Raw genomic sequence first — 17,123 nt, forward strand, 5'->3', positions numbered from 1 at the left:
GCTTAGTAAATACTTTATCTAAATGTGGCATAAAAAGGATATGAAGGGTTATGGTGGCACATGAATCAGCAATATACTGCTACTATCAAAAAATGGAAAAATATGTAGAAAATATTAAAAGTAGTATGACATGCAAGAGCCGAGAAGTCATTCTTTTAGGCAGAGGTTAAAAGTGCTATTAAAAGAAGAGAAGGACTAGATAGGTTTCTCTTCCCTGAGGGTGGAATAAGAGGAAATACAAAATATTCCCAAAACCTTGCTGCAGTTTTATGATGCTAAAAGCTTTAAATTGCACTCAGACTTTGGGGACATATTGAATTATATAGAGTGTAATTCTCACATGGGAAATCTGGGTTTGGCACAATGAAGAACTTTATACTCCTGATAATACATGGATTATATGGCTTCTGGAGGACCCATCCATACAGCTATTTGGCAAAGATATACCTCTTATTCAGGAATGTCCATCTAGACTCCATCAAACAATTCTAAGCCCTTCAGCATTTTTCTGAGACACTCTGAAAGACGCTTTGACCAAAATCTATAGATTTGGTCAAAGAAGAAAGGGTGCTAGAGAGAAGGCTGTGAAAATCATAGGCAAGATAGGACCACACCAAAATGAAAAGCAGCCTTCTGAAGACTAAGGTACAGAATCAGAACTGGAAACCAAATAGTATTTACTGCACAATTTTTTTAATGCTCCTATGGACCAGGATCTGTGGTCCAAAGTGGCTATGTTTCAAAATTAGTCTTGGGGATCTAAGAACTGTTCCCTGCAAATCTGGACAGATTCCTTTTCCTTAAGGAAAAGCTTGGTTATTCTCCCCTTTCCCATCTCTCTCCCTACCCCTCACAAACCTCCTCTCCCCCAAATCGTTAAAGAATGCTTCTATCCCAAAGTGCAAGTTCATGCTGAGGGCAAAGGGAATTAAATGAAGAGCCTGAACCTGAAGCTAAGATTAGAGACTTGTGGGGAACCTAATTTTAGGCTGTTGCTACAACAGCTGCCATCCTGAGCTGCTGCCTCAGCCTGGAAGACTATGAGTGTGGCCATAAGCTGGTGTCTGTGTAGGAAGAACAGTCCACCCAGGCCATCTGGAAAAGTAATTAGAGAGCCTTAACTTGTATGCTTTTTTGGAGAGACTACAGATAATTTCTCCTTCAACAAATGTTTCTCCAGGTGTTCTAGAGTTCAGTAGAAGAAAACGCCAGAGCAAACCAAAAGTTACAACCCTCTTGCCCATTCTCATGCTCATGTTTACCCTCTTAAATGCATTCTTGATAAAGGAACTGATCCTGGAATTCTTGGCTCCTCTTATTTTTTTTTTTTTCTCATGGAAAGTGACCTCTAAAAAATGTCCTCTGGCTATATAAACTTACTGCAGCAAATTGCAAAAAGAGTTCAGAACATGGCTGCTTAATGAAAATAGAAAAATAGAGCAATTCTTTAATTTGGCAAGGTTTTTTTTTTCTCCTTTTCACTGGGATTTAGACTAGGTTTTTTTTTTTTTTTCTTTTGATACATTCCCATTCACAGCCTTCATGTTTTAACTTTCTCCTTCAGAGGACAGAAACTAATAGCCGGCATTCTCCAGAACAAAGTGGGGACAGAATAAATTTAAAAGTGACAACTGTGTCAATGTAGCAACCAGAATAATAAAATGATACAATTAAGCCCCCCAATGATGTAATCCCAACATCCCAGTAGAGGACAGCTACCTTGCACAGTTCTGGCTGTGGAGAGTTCAGAATTACCTGTGAATACCTCTGCAGTCTTTGCACCTTCCTGACAGTTGACTCATTTAGTGCATGTGAGTGTCTATTCTTATGACATCCTATGCGTGTCACTTGAGTACCAAACCAAGAAAGGTTTTGATTTTCTTCCCCTCTGTGTCACTTTCTTTGGAACATGTTAGAATTCACTGTCCACAGAAGAACCTACTAATATAGGTGAAACATCATGGATACCGAAAAAAATAGCATGATGGTGCCAGGCAAAAGGAATTGTCCCTTGGCAGCAAATGTGTCCTTGGTCGGAAATCCTGCCCCAGAGACGGGCACATTGGGCCAAGGTGATCTAAAAGGCTCCTCTTTTTAGGCTCAATTCTTCCGGACTTGCTTTTCCTTTCTAACTTCTTAGGCTCAGTGCCCATTTTTTCCAACTGTCTGTTTCTGTCTAGCTGTCTGTCTGACGGTCTGTCTGATTGTCTGTCTGTCTGTCTGTCTGTCTCTCTCTCTCTCTCTCCCTCTCTTTCTCTCTCTTGGCACTAGCCCTTTCATCTCCTCCCTTGGGGATTTGAGATGTCACTGCAGGAAGTGCTTGTCGGCCTCTCAGGCAGCAGCAGAGCCCCGTGGCTTTGACAAACCTCATTTAATTGGGAGGAAGCCAGGAGGGTTTGAAAGAACTGAAACATCCACGAAACTCCTTTTATCAGGCATAATTTAAACTCTGCATGGAAAAACCCCTATATGTATAAAGAAAAGTCAACTTCCCTCCCGCTGTGAGCGCTCCTTTCCTCCCCCCCAGCACAGGCAGGCTCCTTCGAGATTCCATCTTTTCATTTTTCTAAAAGTGTCAAAGTAGATTTGTGCTCTGTGGCTGGGTGAACAGAAAGGGAAATGCAGATATTCTCTCTCTCTCTCTCTCTCTCTCTCTCTCTCTCTCTCTCTCTCTGCCTCTCTCTCTCTCTCTGTCTCTCTCTTTGTCTCTGTTTCTCTGTCTCTCCCTATCTCTGTCTCTCTCTATGTCTCTCCTTGTCTTTGTACCTCTCTTTCTCTCTATGTCTGTCTCTTTGTGTCTCTGTCTCTCTATGTCTGTTTGTTTCTCCTTTCTTTCATCTCTCTCTGCCCCTGTTTTTCTCTGTGCCTGTCACTGTCTCCCTCTCCCTCTGTTAATCTGTCTCTGTTTCTTTCTGTCACTGTCTCTATCTCTCTCTGTATATCTGTTTCTCACCCTTTCCCTTTGTTGTTTTCTGTCTGTCTCTGTCTTTCCATCTATTTCTCTATTTTTCTCTCTATCTCTGTCTTTCTCTCTCCCCCCTCTGTCTATATTTTTGTTTTTCTCTGTCTTTGTCTCTCTACCCATTTTCTTCAGTCTGTTTGTTACTCTATTTCTCTCTCGCTCTCTCTCCCTCTGTCTCTCCTTATCTCTCTTTATATGACTGTCTCTCTCCTTTTCCTTCCGTCTATCTCTGTCTCTGTCATTTCTTCTCTCTGTCTGTCTTTTTTTCCCTCATTTTCTCTGTCTCCATCTCTCTCTGGCAAATGAGCATGTGCTTATACACACACCAGGCCACGCATGCACATACTTGCACACAGGTGGGCACAAGCACGTGTGCACCCAGCTTCTCTGTGAGGGTAGCAATTTGGAAGACATAGAAGCTGTCTGGCACTTTCTCTGTTTGGGATCTGTCAGGAAAATAAAAAAACTCAAAGTTTCAAACAATGTGTCAGGTTGGACAGTGACAGTTTCCTCTTAATTACCCTCCTCTAGGCAAGGGATGGGTGCCCAGAAAGCCATCTTTGAAGAGCCCTGGAAAGGCTCAGCATGATAGACTAATGGGTAGAGATGGGGCTACAGAGGAGAAGTAGCAGGATGGGGAGTGGACCTTGTTTCCCTAAATAGTTAACAGGGTGCCCTAGCATGTGAAGATGCACACACATAAGAAAAGGGCACACTACTTACATATATATATATATATATATATATATATATATATATATATATATATTTATTTAAGACAAGAATAAAAGGAAAACCTTTAAAAACCCCTTCCACCAAATGTGACCTTTTCCTCTTCTAAACGGCTTAGACTCACCTCTCTCCATACAGACAATTCCCCGAATCAATACTCCCTCTGGTCCCACCATTAATTTCCTTGAGTGTTTGTATAATAATCACAAAAACTCAAATAAATATATTAAACTTCCAGACTTGCATGGCACATTTCTCATAATAGCTCTGTGAGGTAGGAATTACCAGAATAATCATTCCCATTTTACAGATAAGGAACCTAAGGTTTTGAAAAGTTCAATGTTTATCTCTGGATCTTTGAGTTTATTCACATAAACATTTTAAATGTCTATTTTTGTCTTTATGTTTGATAAGGATATTGTTGTTCTCACTCGTTTGAGGTTTTCTTGGCAAAAATGGAGTGCTTTAACATTTCCTTGTACAGATCATTTTATAGATGAGAAAACTGAGGCAAACAAGGCTAAATGACTTGTTCAGGATCATATAGCCGGTAAATGTCTGAGGTCAAATTTGAACTCAGGAAAATGAGTCTTCCTGACTTCAGGCGTGGCCTTCTTTCACTGTGCACCACCTAGCTGTACCTTCATAAGGATATTTACATTTTGCAAATTTATTTTCTCGCTTTATGAAGGAGACAATAAAAGTAATATCTCTCTTTTACATGGAGGCTTAAATTTAAATGGAGGTTCAGCCAATCAAAAGGATTTATTCAAGGTAGCAAAATTAATTAAGTTGGGGGAGCCAAAATTCCTATTTGAATCTACTTCTAACAGCAAGTCCATTCCTAAGAAATTCAAGACTCTCTTTTTTAAGAATGGTAAACTGGTGTCCAAGATCACACATTACCAAATGTAAGCTCCTCCTAAACCTGCATTCCTGAGGGTCATTTGTCCTTTTCTCACCCTTCCCTCTCCCAGGATCTAGACATTCATTCTCAGTAGTAGTTTAAGATATTTTCAGGTCTTGGAATAGGGTGATAAAAAAACAAAAGATAAAATTATGAGAAACAGAAAGTCATTCAGAGTAAATTAAAATAATTTAAACCATAGAATTCAATGTGTAAACAAGAGTTAGACTGTGACTTTAGGTCAAGAAGGGTGACTCCAACAGAGAAAATTCTTTACAAAGTATTTTAGATGTACCTTCCAAAAGGGATTCTTTCTCTTTTGTCCCTCACTCGGTGCCCATTTCCATCCTTTGGCTATGGCAATTTAGTAGTATAATTTTATCTGATAAAAATCTTGCATTTATTTGTTCATTTTATCTTTCCTCCCTAGATGTAATAAATATATAAATAGATATATAGTAATATTATAATATATTCACCAAAAGGGCAAATGATATTATGCTAGGGTAGCTAGGTGGCTCAGTGGATAGAATGCTGAACCTGGCAGTCAGGAAGAACCAAGTTAAAATCTGGCCCCAGACATTTACTAGCTGTGTGAACCTGGGCAAGTCACTTAACCCTGATTTCTTCAGTTCCCTCATCTGTAAAATGCATTGGAGAAGGAGATGGCAAACTATTACAATATCTAATGACTCTAATGAGAATGACACAAGTCATTCACAACTGAATAACAAAAACATATAGAGACAGCTGTGGCTAGAGAGCAGATCTTGAAGCCCTGAAGACTTGAAGTTACAGAGAAGGTGCCGATATGCTTTGGTAGAGGGAGTTATCTATGCTAGTGATATAACAGATCAGTCTTTTTGATATTTATTTTACCATATATCCATTAACATGTTTGTTTAGTAAGGAATGAGAGATGGCTTTTTCTATCTGTCATGGAGAAATTCATCACCTAAAGATTGGTCCCCAGCTGACAAATGCTTTTTACACAGAAGCTAATGAAGATTGTCTCATAAGGCACAGAGGGGTCAAGATCCATCAGTGAAAGAGGTAGTTATGCTGAGGAAATCATGGATCATTTAACAATGAGGCAGTATAGTACAGTGGATGGTGTAGTAGACTTGGAGGCAAAAAGCTGGGTTCAAAACCTGAGTCATGGGCAAGCCATTTAATTTCTCTTAGGTTCTATTTCTTTATCTTTAGAATAAAGAGGATAATGGCATCTGGATTGTCACAAGGGTTGGATCAGAAGAGATAACGTATACAAAATATTTTATCAGCTTTAAAGGACTGCAAAAACATGTGCTACTGTTAGTCCTAATGGAATTATCATATACATATGTAGAATGCCATATGTATAATGTTTATATCTGATGTAATATGTATAAAATATACAGTGTATTTTATATACATATATATATATATATTTGTATATATGTAAACATACAAAATGGGGAGGGTCAGAGTCTGAAAACTTGGTTTTGATTTTACCGATATCCTTAGCAAAGCAACTTTCAGGCATCTTTCCATCTCTTGGATATAAATGTATGCATGAAATGTTCAGACTATAATTGAAAGCATGTTGGATATTATGGCTCAGGAGGGCCTTGTTAGTCCCACTCCATCACTACTTTCAAATTTGATAGGCTCATAAGGAAATCCAACAAGCTGTGGACCCTATCTTGGCTCTCCCAAGAAGGCTCATCTCGAAGGTCTCTTTCCTTTCCTGCAAATACTCTAATCCTTTAGCATCTAAAAATAGTTTGTGTGTGTACACACACACACACACACACACACACACACACACACATACACACACACTCACACACTTACATACCATCTGGAAGCTGGTATAACTCGGCTGGTAGAGTACTGAAATAATCATGGGCAAGAGCTTCTTGGGCGGAGACCCGATCCCTTGGGAAACCTCTGAGCATTTGAGAAGCTAGGTCTTCAGCTCCTGGAATTTTGCCCAACCTGAAAAAATAGGAGAGAAAAATGAAGATTCTCTAGAGACCTTCCTTCCAAAAGAAACATCCCTTAGCAAAAGGGAGAAAAAAACCTAAAAAGTAAGAGGCAGCAAGATTCAGAAGATTGTGTGTGTGTGTGTGTGTGTGTGTGTGTGTGTGTGTGTGTGAGCCTGTGTGTGTTTTAAGTTGAACTTTCCAGGGATTAGTTAATATGCAAGTGAGAAAATAGCCCCTCATCCCTTTTTCTTCTCTTTTGCCTCAACCAAATCCTTAACTACCCTATTAATGAGATAGAAGAAGTTGACAAGCTTTATTCTTTTATTTCATTTTGTTTCCCAATGTCTCTGGACACTGAGTTGCACACAGGATTATAATTATAAAAACAGAAATCTATAATTAACGATTGCAGTGTGATAGAACATGTACTAGGTCAGGAACCCAATTAAGTAGATGGTCCTGGCACAGGTTGTCAGGGTCAGCAGATTCCATGGCTGCCCAGCTCAGGAGCAGGGGAAAATTTCCAGATGGCATATCCCAGGTAAAAACTACAGTGCCTCTAAAATTCAAATCCCAGGGAAGATCAGTAATGAAATCATCTTATTTCCCCTATGATAGAGTAGAGCAATAATAATGAAAACATAATAATAGTACATGTTTCTACAGTATATTAAGGTTTACAAAACACATTCCTTACAGGAGGAATCACTAAAATAATTAGAACCCTATTTATGTATAATGCCTTGATGGTCCACATCCACTGTAACTCAGCCTTGTATGGAGTTGGGTATTCATACTTAGTTACAAGTTTTGGAAGTGTATACTTCATTCATGGAATATAATTATTTTTGTGCATTTAACACTATGATCTGCAGATAAATTTAATCACTGAATGCCAAGCTAGGAAAACTCTGCTGTCTCCGATAGTCAAAATTATTAAGCATTCATTGACTTCTGAGTCTCAGCCAAGGACTACCTAAAACTAATTTTCATCCTAATGAAATACTCTAGAAAATGCACAAGTAAACAAAATTAGAACAACTTTTTTATCCTAGGATTTAAATTTCTATTTTATTTTGATATGGAAGACAAATTAAATATTTTTCTCCTTTCCTGGAATCCCTCTTTCAGTGACGTCAGAAGCCTTAGCTCAAAGAATTCAGATTACATCATCTCACATAAAATTTACCTATTAAGCTAGAGAATCTTAAACTCTTAGTATCCAACACTTTAAAAAATGTTGTTGTTATACTAATGCCATACTGAAGTTGTTAACTGCAGTAAGTTGTTATACTGAAGACTATAAAAACCACATCTCAAAGCCACATTAAAAGTGACCCTTCTGAATGTATGTAATAATTTATAAATTAACAAACATTCTCTTTCATCATAGACTGAGTCCAAAGAGAGAGGATTATAATTTACAAATACTAATTCATTAGATCTTGTTATAGTCTGATAGGAAGTATACTGGCCTGAGGAATGAATAGCAGGACACTACCCTAGGGGCTACTCCCACAATCCTTGTCTGTAGATGTGTTACAGACAAAGTTCAATTTAACAGAGAACAAGTAGCTTAAGGAAGTTGCGGCTGAGCATGTAGAAACAGAACCAAGAACTTATTTGACATTTTTTGTATTATATATATTATAATAATGATTTTCCCATATTAGATGAAGGAGCATTGAAAATAACATATACTATGCTGCAACCTCAGTCACCTCTCTCACCTCTCTCTTGCATGTATGGCTCCCAGAGAAGCTATAGCAAAGTTCACAGTTCTCTATGGGTCTCAATTCACTCAAAATTCTCTTATTTAAAGAAGTTTTTATTTTTCCTCCCTAGCCAGAGGGTACAATTAGTTCAAAGCCAAAGCAAGGTCATTAAAAAAAACACAGTAAGAAAAATATTGTTGGGACATTGCCCCTCATAAGCTGAGGGAACACATGCAAACAAATACTTACACCATGGGATCTGTGGGCATACCATGCAGACATGCATACAGGGGCAAACACAAAAGGCCAAATCCCATATGTGAGAGACAATTGTGCTTCAGATGCTGGAGGGTCACCGATGTCTTTTTGGAGATACTTAGATTTCCAAAGGGTAAGTTAATATCTACAGGTGTATTATTAGCCTCCTTTTCTGTCACCATCTGCCACCACTACTACAGAAGCAGATGGAAATCTCACAGAACTACTGGCCATTTTATAATTGACTTAATCCTTACATCTTCCCCACCGCCAATTATAGCACTCTGCATAAGGGATAGAATGGCACCAAAATTGTGATTGCATAAGTGAGAACTCCCCATAAAGAACTTCCCTATTAATGTACCTTTTCTATAACCTCTGAATAAGAAAACTCACTCTACTGATGCAGTTGCCCCTTATATTCTTAGAGAGTTGTCCATAGCATTGAGAGGTTATGAAATTTCCCGAGGGTCACACAGTCAGTTTGTGTTAGATATAGAACTTGAAATCAGGTCTTTGTCACTTTGAGGTTGCCAGTCCACCAAGGTAACCCTTTAGATTCTTTGCTTTATAGAAAAGAAGCAAAGTTCCATGACAGTACATCATCTGACTTGTCCCAAGGGGATCAGTTCTGTTTTATGTTTTATCAATACACAGTTTTGTTCTCTCTGATCTAAAGGAAAGATGTCTGCCACTTTCTTATAGAGATTATTCCATAACTTGATTATAAAGTCCCTGGAGGGCAGTCCTAAAGCCTACAGCATCTTTCTTTGATTTCAGACCATCCCTGCCTTTGTATTTTTCAATTGTTTTGATCAGACTCTTATTCCTATAAATCTTTCCTAAATTTTGACTTTTGGTGGATAGATTCTGATCTTAAAGCTTTACCAATTCAGTTTCTAGACTATTATCTCTATAACCCTTTTCTCTAAAACTGTTGTTTTTCTCAAGAATTTTTCTTTCTCTTCCTATCAGTCCCCTTTCTGCTAACCATTGATACTCATAGATTGAATTCACCCTTGCCACTGATCAAAAGAGTTCCAGGAATCCAAAAGTCATTCTGTAGTCAGGAAAAAGTGAGGAAGCCCTGGTGCAGTTACTACTTACAAGTAGTTCATTAAATTAAAATCCTTTGGGAGTTCATCCTTCATTACTTTTTAGACAAGTGAAGAAATAGTAAGCAATGTTGAATAGTGAAAATAATGAATTTGGAGTCAGAGGGTCCTAGTTTAAAAATCAGCCCTACCATTCACTTAACTTGCTAGGCCTTGGATAAGTCACTTTAAAGAAAGTTTACTCTTTCTTGCTTTAGATGAAGAAGTATTGAAAACAGACTATACTCTATCTTATGTATTTCATGACTTTATGTACCTCAAAATGTCAGCTTGAGTTTCTAGATGCCAGAACCAGAATTTACAGTCTTTCAGCCAGCCCCAGATCACCAGTACTAACTCCATAGTCACGATGCTGAATCTTACAACAGAAATGGTCTTATCTATTGGCTATGTCACATTCAGAAGTTAACTTGGTGGGGAAAATGTTTTATAGAAACTATTTTATGCATTAATCCACTCTCCCCAGACACCAAAGAGGTATAAAGGAGATTGTTGTCTTTTTGCAAAAGCTAAATTGTTTGATGATCGGGGTTGGTAATCACTGGTGATTTATTTTGGAGAACATGTTAGAATGAGGATCAAGTCAAAAGCATTAAAGAATACACCTCCTAATCTAAGAAGTAATCCTAAAAGACTAGAATTAAAATTGGCTGATCTGGTAGATCACAAACCTTGGCCTGGATTCTAGTGCTTAGCCTATGGCAGTACTTTTCTTTCTTTTTGAAGCTGTAAGATTGCAGTCTGGTACATTATATCTTAAACACTACTTTACCCAAATGGGAAAGAATAGACACAAGAGAAATGAAAACAACAGCAGGGCCATGTGCTTATGGGCCACGTGGAGGAGGTTCATGTAGAACTGCCCTATCAGGCAGTCCTTATTTCCTCCCTTAAATACAGTCACTCAAAAAAAAAGAAAAATGTTTTGTTCTTGTAAATACTCTCAGTTATGGTTAAACATCTAATCAAAAAGGACTTCTTTGGGTAGTAAGCAGACCAGAAACAATACCTGAGTGTGTTCTGGATTCTATATAGTGATTGTATCAGCAGAGCACACTGCATAACAGAATAAAGAATGGGCTGACTGGCCAGTCCCCTATTAACATCTAAAATTACAAGATAGGATTAGATGGCTTGTAAAGACCCTTGAACATCAAACCAATTATTCAGAGTTCATTAATAATGGGGGGAGGGTAAATCCTATCATGTACTTTTCTTTCCATTATCATTTCAAGGATTGCAGGGTACTTTAGTTATATTCCAACTAGTCAAAATTTCAGAAGTAACAACTAGCAACCAATGATTATAAAACTTCTGATTCAACTAATCAGAAAATAGTTATGAAAACCAAGATAGCAGAATAGAGGAAGCACTACAGTTAAGTTCCTATAACATTCCCCTCCAAACAATTCTAAAATATAACATATAATAATAATAGAGATCATTTATTATTTTATATATAAAATAAATGATCTCTTATTATGGTGATAGGGAAGATCAAGATAAACTCAAAAGAAGATAATGTCAAAACAGCTACAAGCAGACCTCAAATTTTAAAAAGTACATTGGCCACAAACTGACCAATAAGAATTACTGGAAAAGTGAAAAAATATTTTAAAAATCAAATAAGAGTGGAGGGCAGAAGAAAGGCTGGGGGGGAAAATGAGAATGATGGAAGAAAATTATGAAAAAACAATTAACAGCTTGGTAAAAGAGGCACAAGAAATAACCATACAAAATAACTTCTTAAAGAATTGGCCAAATGGAAAAAGAGGTAAAAAATCTCAATGAAAAATATCATTCCTTAAAAATTAGAATTAAGCAAGTGGAAACTAATGACTTCACAAGACATCAAGAAATTATAAAACAAAGTCAGAATGAAAAAAAGAAGAAAACATGAAATATCTCATTGGAAAAATAACTGACCTGGAAAATAGTTTGAGGAAAGATAATTTAAAAATTGTTGGATTATCAGAAAGCCATAATTAAATTAAAAGCCTAGACATCATATTTCAAGAAATTATTAAGAAAAACTACCCAATATCATAGAATCAGAGGGTAAAATAAAAATCTAAAGAATCCATTGATCACCTGTTGGAAGTGATCTCAAAATGAAAATATCCAGGAATATTATACTCAAATTCCAGAGGTCCCAGATCAAAGAGAAAATGCTTTAAGCAGCTAGAAAGAAACCTTTCAAATATCATGAAGCTACAGTTAGGATCGCTCAAAATTTAGCAGCTTTCATGTAAACGGATCAGAGGGCTTAGAGTATGATATTCCAGAAAGTAAAGGACCTAGGAATAGAACAACAAAAATATATATATATATAATCCTTCAGGAGGAAAAATGGATATTCCATGAAATAGAAGATTTTCAAGCATTCTTAATGAAAAGACCAGAGATAAATAAAAGGTTTGACTTTCAAACACAAGATTCAAGAGAAGCATAAAAAGGTAAACATTAAAGGAAAAATATAAGGGCCTCAATAAGGTTGAATTGTGTATGAAGAGATAATACATGTAGCTCCTAAGATGTTTCTAATTATTAAAGCAGTTAGAAGGGCTCTACATAAACAGAGAATAGAGGAGTGAATCCCTTATGTTGGAATGATCTCAAAAAATGGATGGGTAAGAAAAAAGAATGCACTAGAAGAAGGGAGAGGAAGAAGAGGTGTAATTTACTTATTTATAAAAGCCATGCAAAAAAGAGCTTTTATAATGGAGAAGAAAAAGTGGGGATGGGGAACAATGCTTGAATCTCACTCTCATCTGAATTAGTTGAAAAATGTATTTGCACAGTCATCTGGATATAGAAATCAAGGAAGTAGAAGAGGAAGAGGATAAGAGAAAGTGGGGAAGGAGGAGGTATTAAATGGGAGAGTAGATTAAGAAAGGAAGAGGTCAGAAGCAAAGCAGAATTTTGAGGAGGGACAGGATAATGATCAAAAGAGAAAAGGGGAGAGAGAGACAGATAGAGACGGACAGACAGAGAGAGAGAAAGAGAGAGAGAGAGAGAGAGAGAGAGAGAGAGAAAGAGAAAGGAAGGGAGAGAGGGAGGAGAGGAGTAAGAAAAAAAAAGATGAATAAATAAAAATGAATAATTGATTTAAAATTTTAAATAAAATGCTAGCAAGGAGATTGAAGCAATATATCATAAAATCATATACTCTGACAGGTGGGATTTCTGTGAGTAATTGAGGGTTGGCTCAATGTTAAGAAAACTAAAAGCATAATTAACCATATCAATAAGAAAAACAACAAAAATCATATGATTATATGAATAGAGGCAGATTTGTTAAAATACAACATCCATTCCTACTAAAAACACTAGAAAGTATAAGAACAAGTGGAGTTTTCCTTAAATAATATCTATCTAAAACCAAGAGTAAACATTTTCTGTAATGGGGATAAGCTTGAAGTCTTCCCATTAAGATCAAAAGTGAATGAAAGATTATTCATTATTGCCATTAGAAATGCTATCTATAACAGTAAAGTAAGAAAAAAATAAATAAAAATAGTCAATGAGGAAAGAAAACTATCCTTTGAAGATAATGTAGTGGAATATTTAGAGAACTCTAGAAAAGAAAAACAGGAAATGGGGGAAATTTACATCATTTCACTGATAAAGACCAAATTTCTCAAATATATAGGGAATTGAGACAAATTTATAAAATTAAGAGCTATTCTCCAATTGATAATAGTAAAAGGATATGAACAAGCAGTTTTCAGGAGAAGAAATCAAAGCTATCAATATTTACATAAAAATGCTCTAAATCAATACTGATGAAAGAAATGTAAATTAAAGCAACTCTGAGAAGCCACTTCACATCCATGGGCTTGGCTAACAAGACCAAAAGATAAAATGACAAATGCTGGAGGGAATATAAAAACTAATGCATTGTTGGTCTCACCATTCTGGGAAACAATTTGAAACTAAAACCAAGAGGTAACTATTAAAATGCGCATAATTTTAGACTTAGCAAGACTGCTACTAGGTCTGTATGTCAAAGAGATCAAAGAAGAGGGAAAAGAACCTATATGTACAAATACATTTTTAATAGCTCTTTTTGGTGGCAAAGAATTGGAAATTGTGGGAATGCCCATCAATTGGAAAATGATTGAACAAATTGTGGTATATGATTGTGATGGAAAGCTATTGTACTAAAAGAAATGATGAGGGGTAAGGTTTCAGAAAAATCTGGGAAGACTTATATGAATTGATGCAAGGGAAATGAACAGAACCAGGAGAACACTGTACACAGTAACAGCAATATTATAATGATCAACTGTGAAAGACTTAGCTACTCTAATCAATATAATGATCATTCAAGACAATTTCAAAGGACCCTTGATGAAAAATGCTACACACCTCCAAACAGAGATGCATTAGTGCAAATTGAAGCATTTTTTCACTTTCTTTATGTTCTTTATTATTTATTTATTCATTTTTGGGAACATGGCTAATAAGGAAATATGTTTTGCATGATTTCATATTTATATATATATACATATAACTGACATTATATTGCTTGCCTTCTTAATAGGTAGCAAAGGTTGGAAGAAAGAAGAAAGAAAATTAGGAACTCAAAAAATTAAAAAAAAAAAAAGGAAAGTTAAAAATAAATAAAAGAAGGGGGTAGGGGAATACTTATTTATTATTCAGTTTCAGTTCTGTCCATCTCACCTAGGGATATGCCACATAAAAGTTTTTTGTACTCCTGACAATAATTCCTAACTTACTCTTACAAACCATTGCTATATGCACTTATCTCTTCTACCAGGTGCCTGCCAATGATGAGCACAGGTGGAGCCATAACTAGGGTTGGGTCAATGAGAGCTTTGCCCAAGGGTATCCAAATTTAGAGGGTATTGACAATACTTACACTCTAGGAGTATAAAAACAACTGGGCTTAGCACATAGTAAGAATAATTAGCAAGTTAACAAATGGCATGCTTTCCATCACCACACCTCAGGCCACCAAGCTTTTGCACTTAAGTGAGTTCCTCTTCAATTTTGTTCCATCCATTCCCCTCCTCTCTCCTGTGATTTTCCCAGCAGCAAACCTGAGGTGGATCAGGGTTTCTTTCTTCCTCTCATCCCAACCCATCCCATCCCATCCCATGAGGCCTTGGGTTCTAGGGTCTTTCTTCTCCCCACAATTTGAATGTTTCTTTAAGAGTTTTTCTAAGAGTGTATTTGTGAATCTTGTGCTAGGTACCAAAGGATCAGTATATATTATTGATGCCAGTGATCTGTGCTTCTCCTTTTTTATTTTATGCCTCTTCTCTGTGTTTCATGGTATGAATAGAAAACCTTCAGCAAGAGAAGCCCTAATAGGAATTTCATGGGCTAATATCTTGACCCCATTAGCTCTCTCCAAGTACTATATTCATTCTAAAGGTTATTACCCATGTGTATTATGGCTGCACTTATGGAAAAAAGTAAATCCTCCTAGGAATAAATCTCTGATCTTGCTTTCTCCATCACTTTTCCTATTGACTTCTCATTATCATCTTCTGAAATATTTTGTACAAAGAGTAGAAGTACCTTCTACTTTAGAACTTAAAAGTGGCATAAAAATACGGTTGTCATGAAATTATGTGATAAATCACTATAATCAACTCTGTCCTCAGATAGCCTTCATGGTAGGCTACATGATGCGAAATCAGGAGTGGAACCTGCTCCTACATCCCATAAGATTCATGGCAAAAGTATTTAGCAGGACAAAGAACGTCTGCCCTATTATTAAAAGCTCATTAATAAAAATTTCAAAAGAATCCTGACTTGGACCTTTCCTTCCAATATCAGCTCAAAAGACATGGCACTCTTTCACCTGGCTAAAATTTCAGAAGTGATAGCATCCAGTGCTTATTAAAATTTGGAACTATTACAATTATATATGTAACCTGAAATTTCTTCTGTGTATAAAGATCTTAGCATCTCATTTCAGAAGAAGAAATATGTGTAACAGTAAAATTCAATTCAATCTCAAGTGACTGTGGAAAATACTAGCTGGTTACTACAGAACATATCTAGAATTTGGATGCTCTTAAAGGTTTATGGCAATAGCCTTGATTTCTTAACAAATAGACTGGCTTCAGATGCAAAAAGTTCTCATGGGTATTCAGTGGAATCTTATTGGCCACAAAGACCCAGGAGCATAGTTTTTAGAACTGGAAAAAGCTTTGGAAATCATCTAATCTTGGAATTCATAAACTGGGAACTGAGAACCTTATTTTAAAATAATTGATTTTCTTTATAATCTGGTATATTTTATTTTATACATTTAAAAGCATTATTCTGAGAAAAGGTTCATAGTTTCAGTAGATTAAAGTGGATCCATAATATGGAAAAGATTTAGGCCCTCTGCCCTAGTTCAAATGTGTAAATTACACATGAGGAAGTCAGAGCTCAGAGAAATTAAGGGATACTCGAAGCTACACAGAAGCAAATAGCATTGCCAGAATTTGAATCTAAGTTTCTTGCTTCTGAATGCAAGAGCTCTTTCTCCACCAACCTCACTCTTATTTACAGGATGTTCCTTAGTAGGAGTTCATTTGTTCTTTGGGCAAACATTCTTCCCAGGAATTCATAGGACCACAGTTTCAGAAGTAAAAGGATCTATAAGTTTCATGGGCCAGAGATTTTTATAAATTTTATAAATTTAGAGATAGAAAGATCCTTAGAAGTCATTTCATATTTCTTATCTTCCGGACAAAGAAAATGAGGTTATTTGACCAAGATCATACAGGTTGTGAGGGGGCAAAAGTGAGTCTGGAACCTAGATCCACTCACTCCAAAGCCAGCACAGTACCGGGCTGGAAAGGGTTTCTTTTAATGCTCCAAATTCTGTAGTACCAATGAAGCAGCTGCTCACAATAAGACGAGCCTGTCACACACATTGCTATTTCCCAATCAGAAACAACATGGGAGATGCTTTGTTGTTGCTTGTTGGTCAGGTCAAGGAGCATGTGGGTGGTACTTAGTTAAGTATAAAATCAGAGTGATTGCTATCAAGCCAGGGGCATTTCACTCAAGAATTTACAGGCTAATTCAGTCCAGTGAACACCATGGTTCCTCTCAGGAGCCAACATGGTACCCCTATGAGATCAAATGATGGTGACATTTTTTCTCAGCACACTTTCTAATAGCAGATATAAAATCTTTTGTAAACTTTTCATGAGCTCATACGTGCATGAGCTTTCATTCACATGTTCCATGAATGAATCAAAAAGCATTTTAAGCCCTTACTATCTGCTAAGTGCATCATTAGAACCGAGAATTTGTATTTTTGTTCAAATTCAAAAACAGGTGACGGTCCTTGTTCTTACATTCTAATGGGGAAAACAACATATATAAGGGAGTGGCTGCCAGGGAAAGAAGTTTTGGTCCCAGAAGTCAAAAGGATTGTGAATGGAGCCTAAAGGATAAAATATCAATTAGATAATGCTATAAGCAAGG

The 17,123-nt window shown here is 36.6% G+C and overlaps 1 protein-coding gene across 1 annotated transcript in view; it reads right to left on the minus strand.

Moving 5' to 3' along the window:
- The window catches only part of CDK15 (cyclin dependent kinase 15), a 104,407-nt gene that overhangs the window by 12,986 nt on the left and 74,298 nt on the right, over nt 1-17,123 (minus strand). The window contains exon 12 of the mRNA XM_031958320.1: nt 6,442-6,581. Coding sequence (XP_031814180.1) covers nt 6,442-6,581 — 140 coding nt within the window. The remainder of the gene's footprint in view (nt 1-6,441; nt 6,582-17,123) is intronic.

This window comes from Sarcophilus harrisii, chromosome 3 (genome assembly GCF_902635505.1).
Source record: "Sarcophilus harrisii chromosome 3, mSarHar1.11, whole genome shotgun sequence".
Taxonomy (NCBI): Eukaryota; Metazoa; Chordata; class Mammalia; order Dasyuromorphia; family Dasyuridae; genus Sarcophilus; species Sarcophilus harrisii.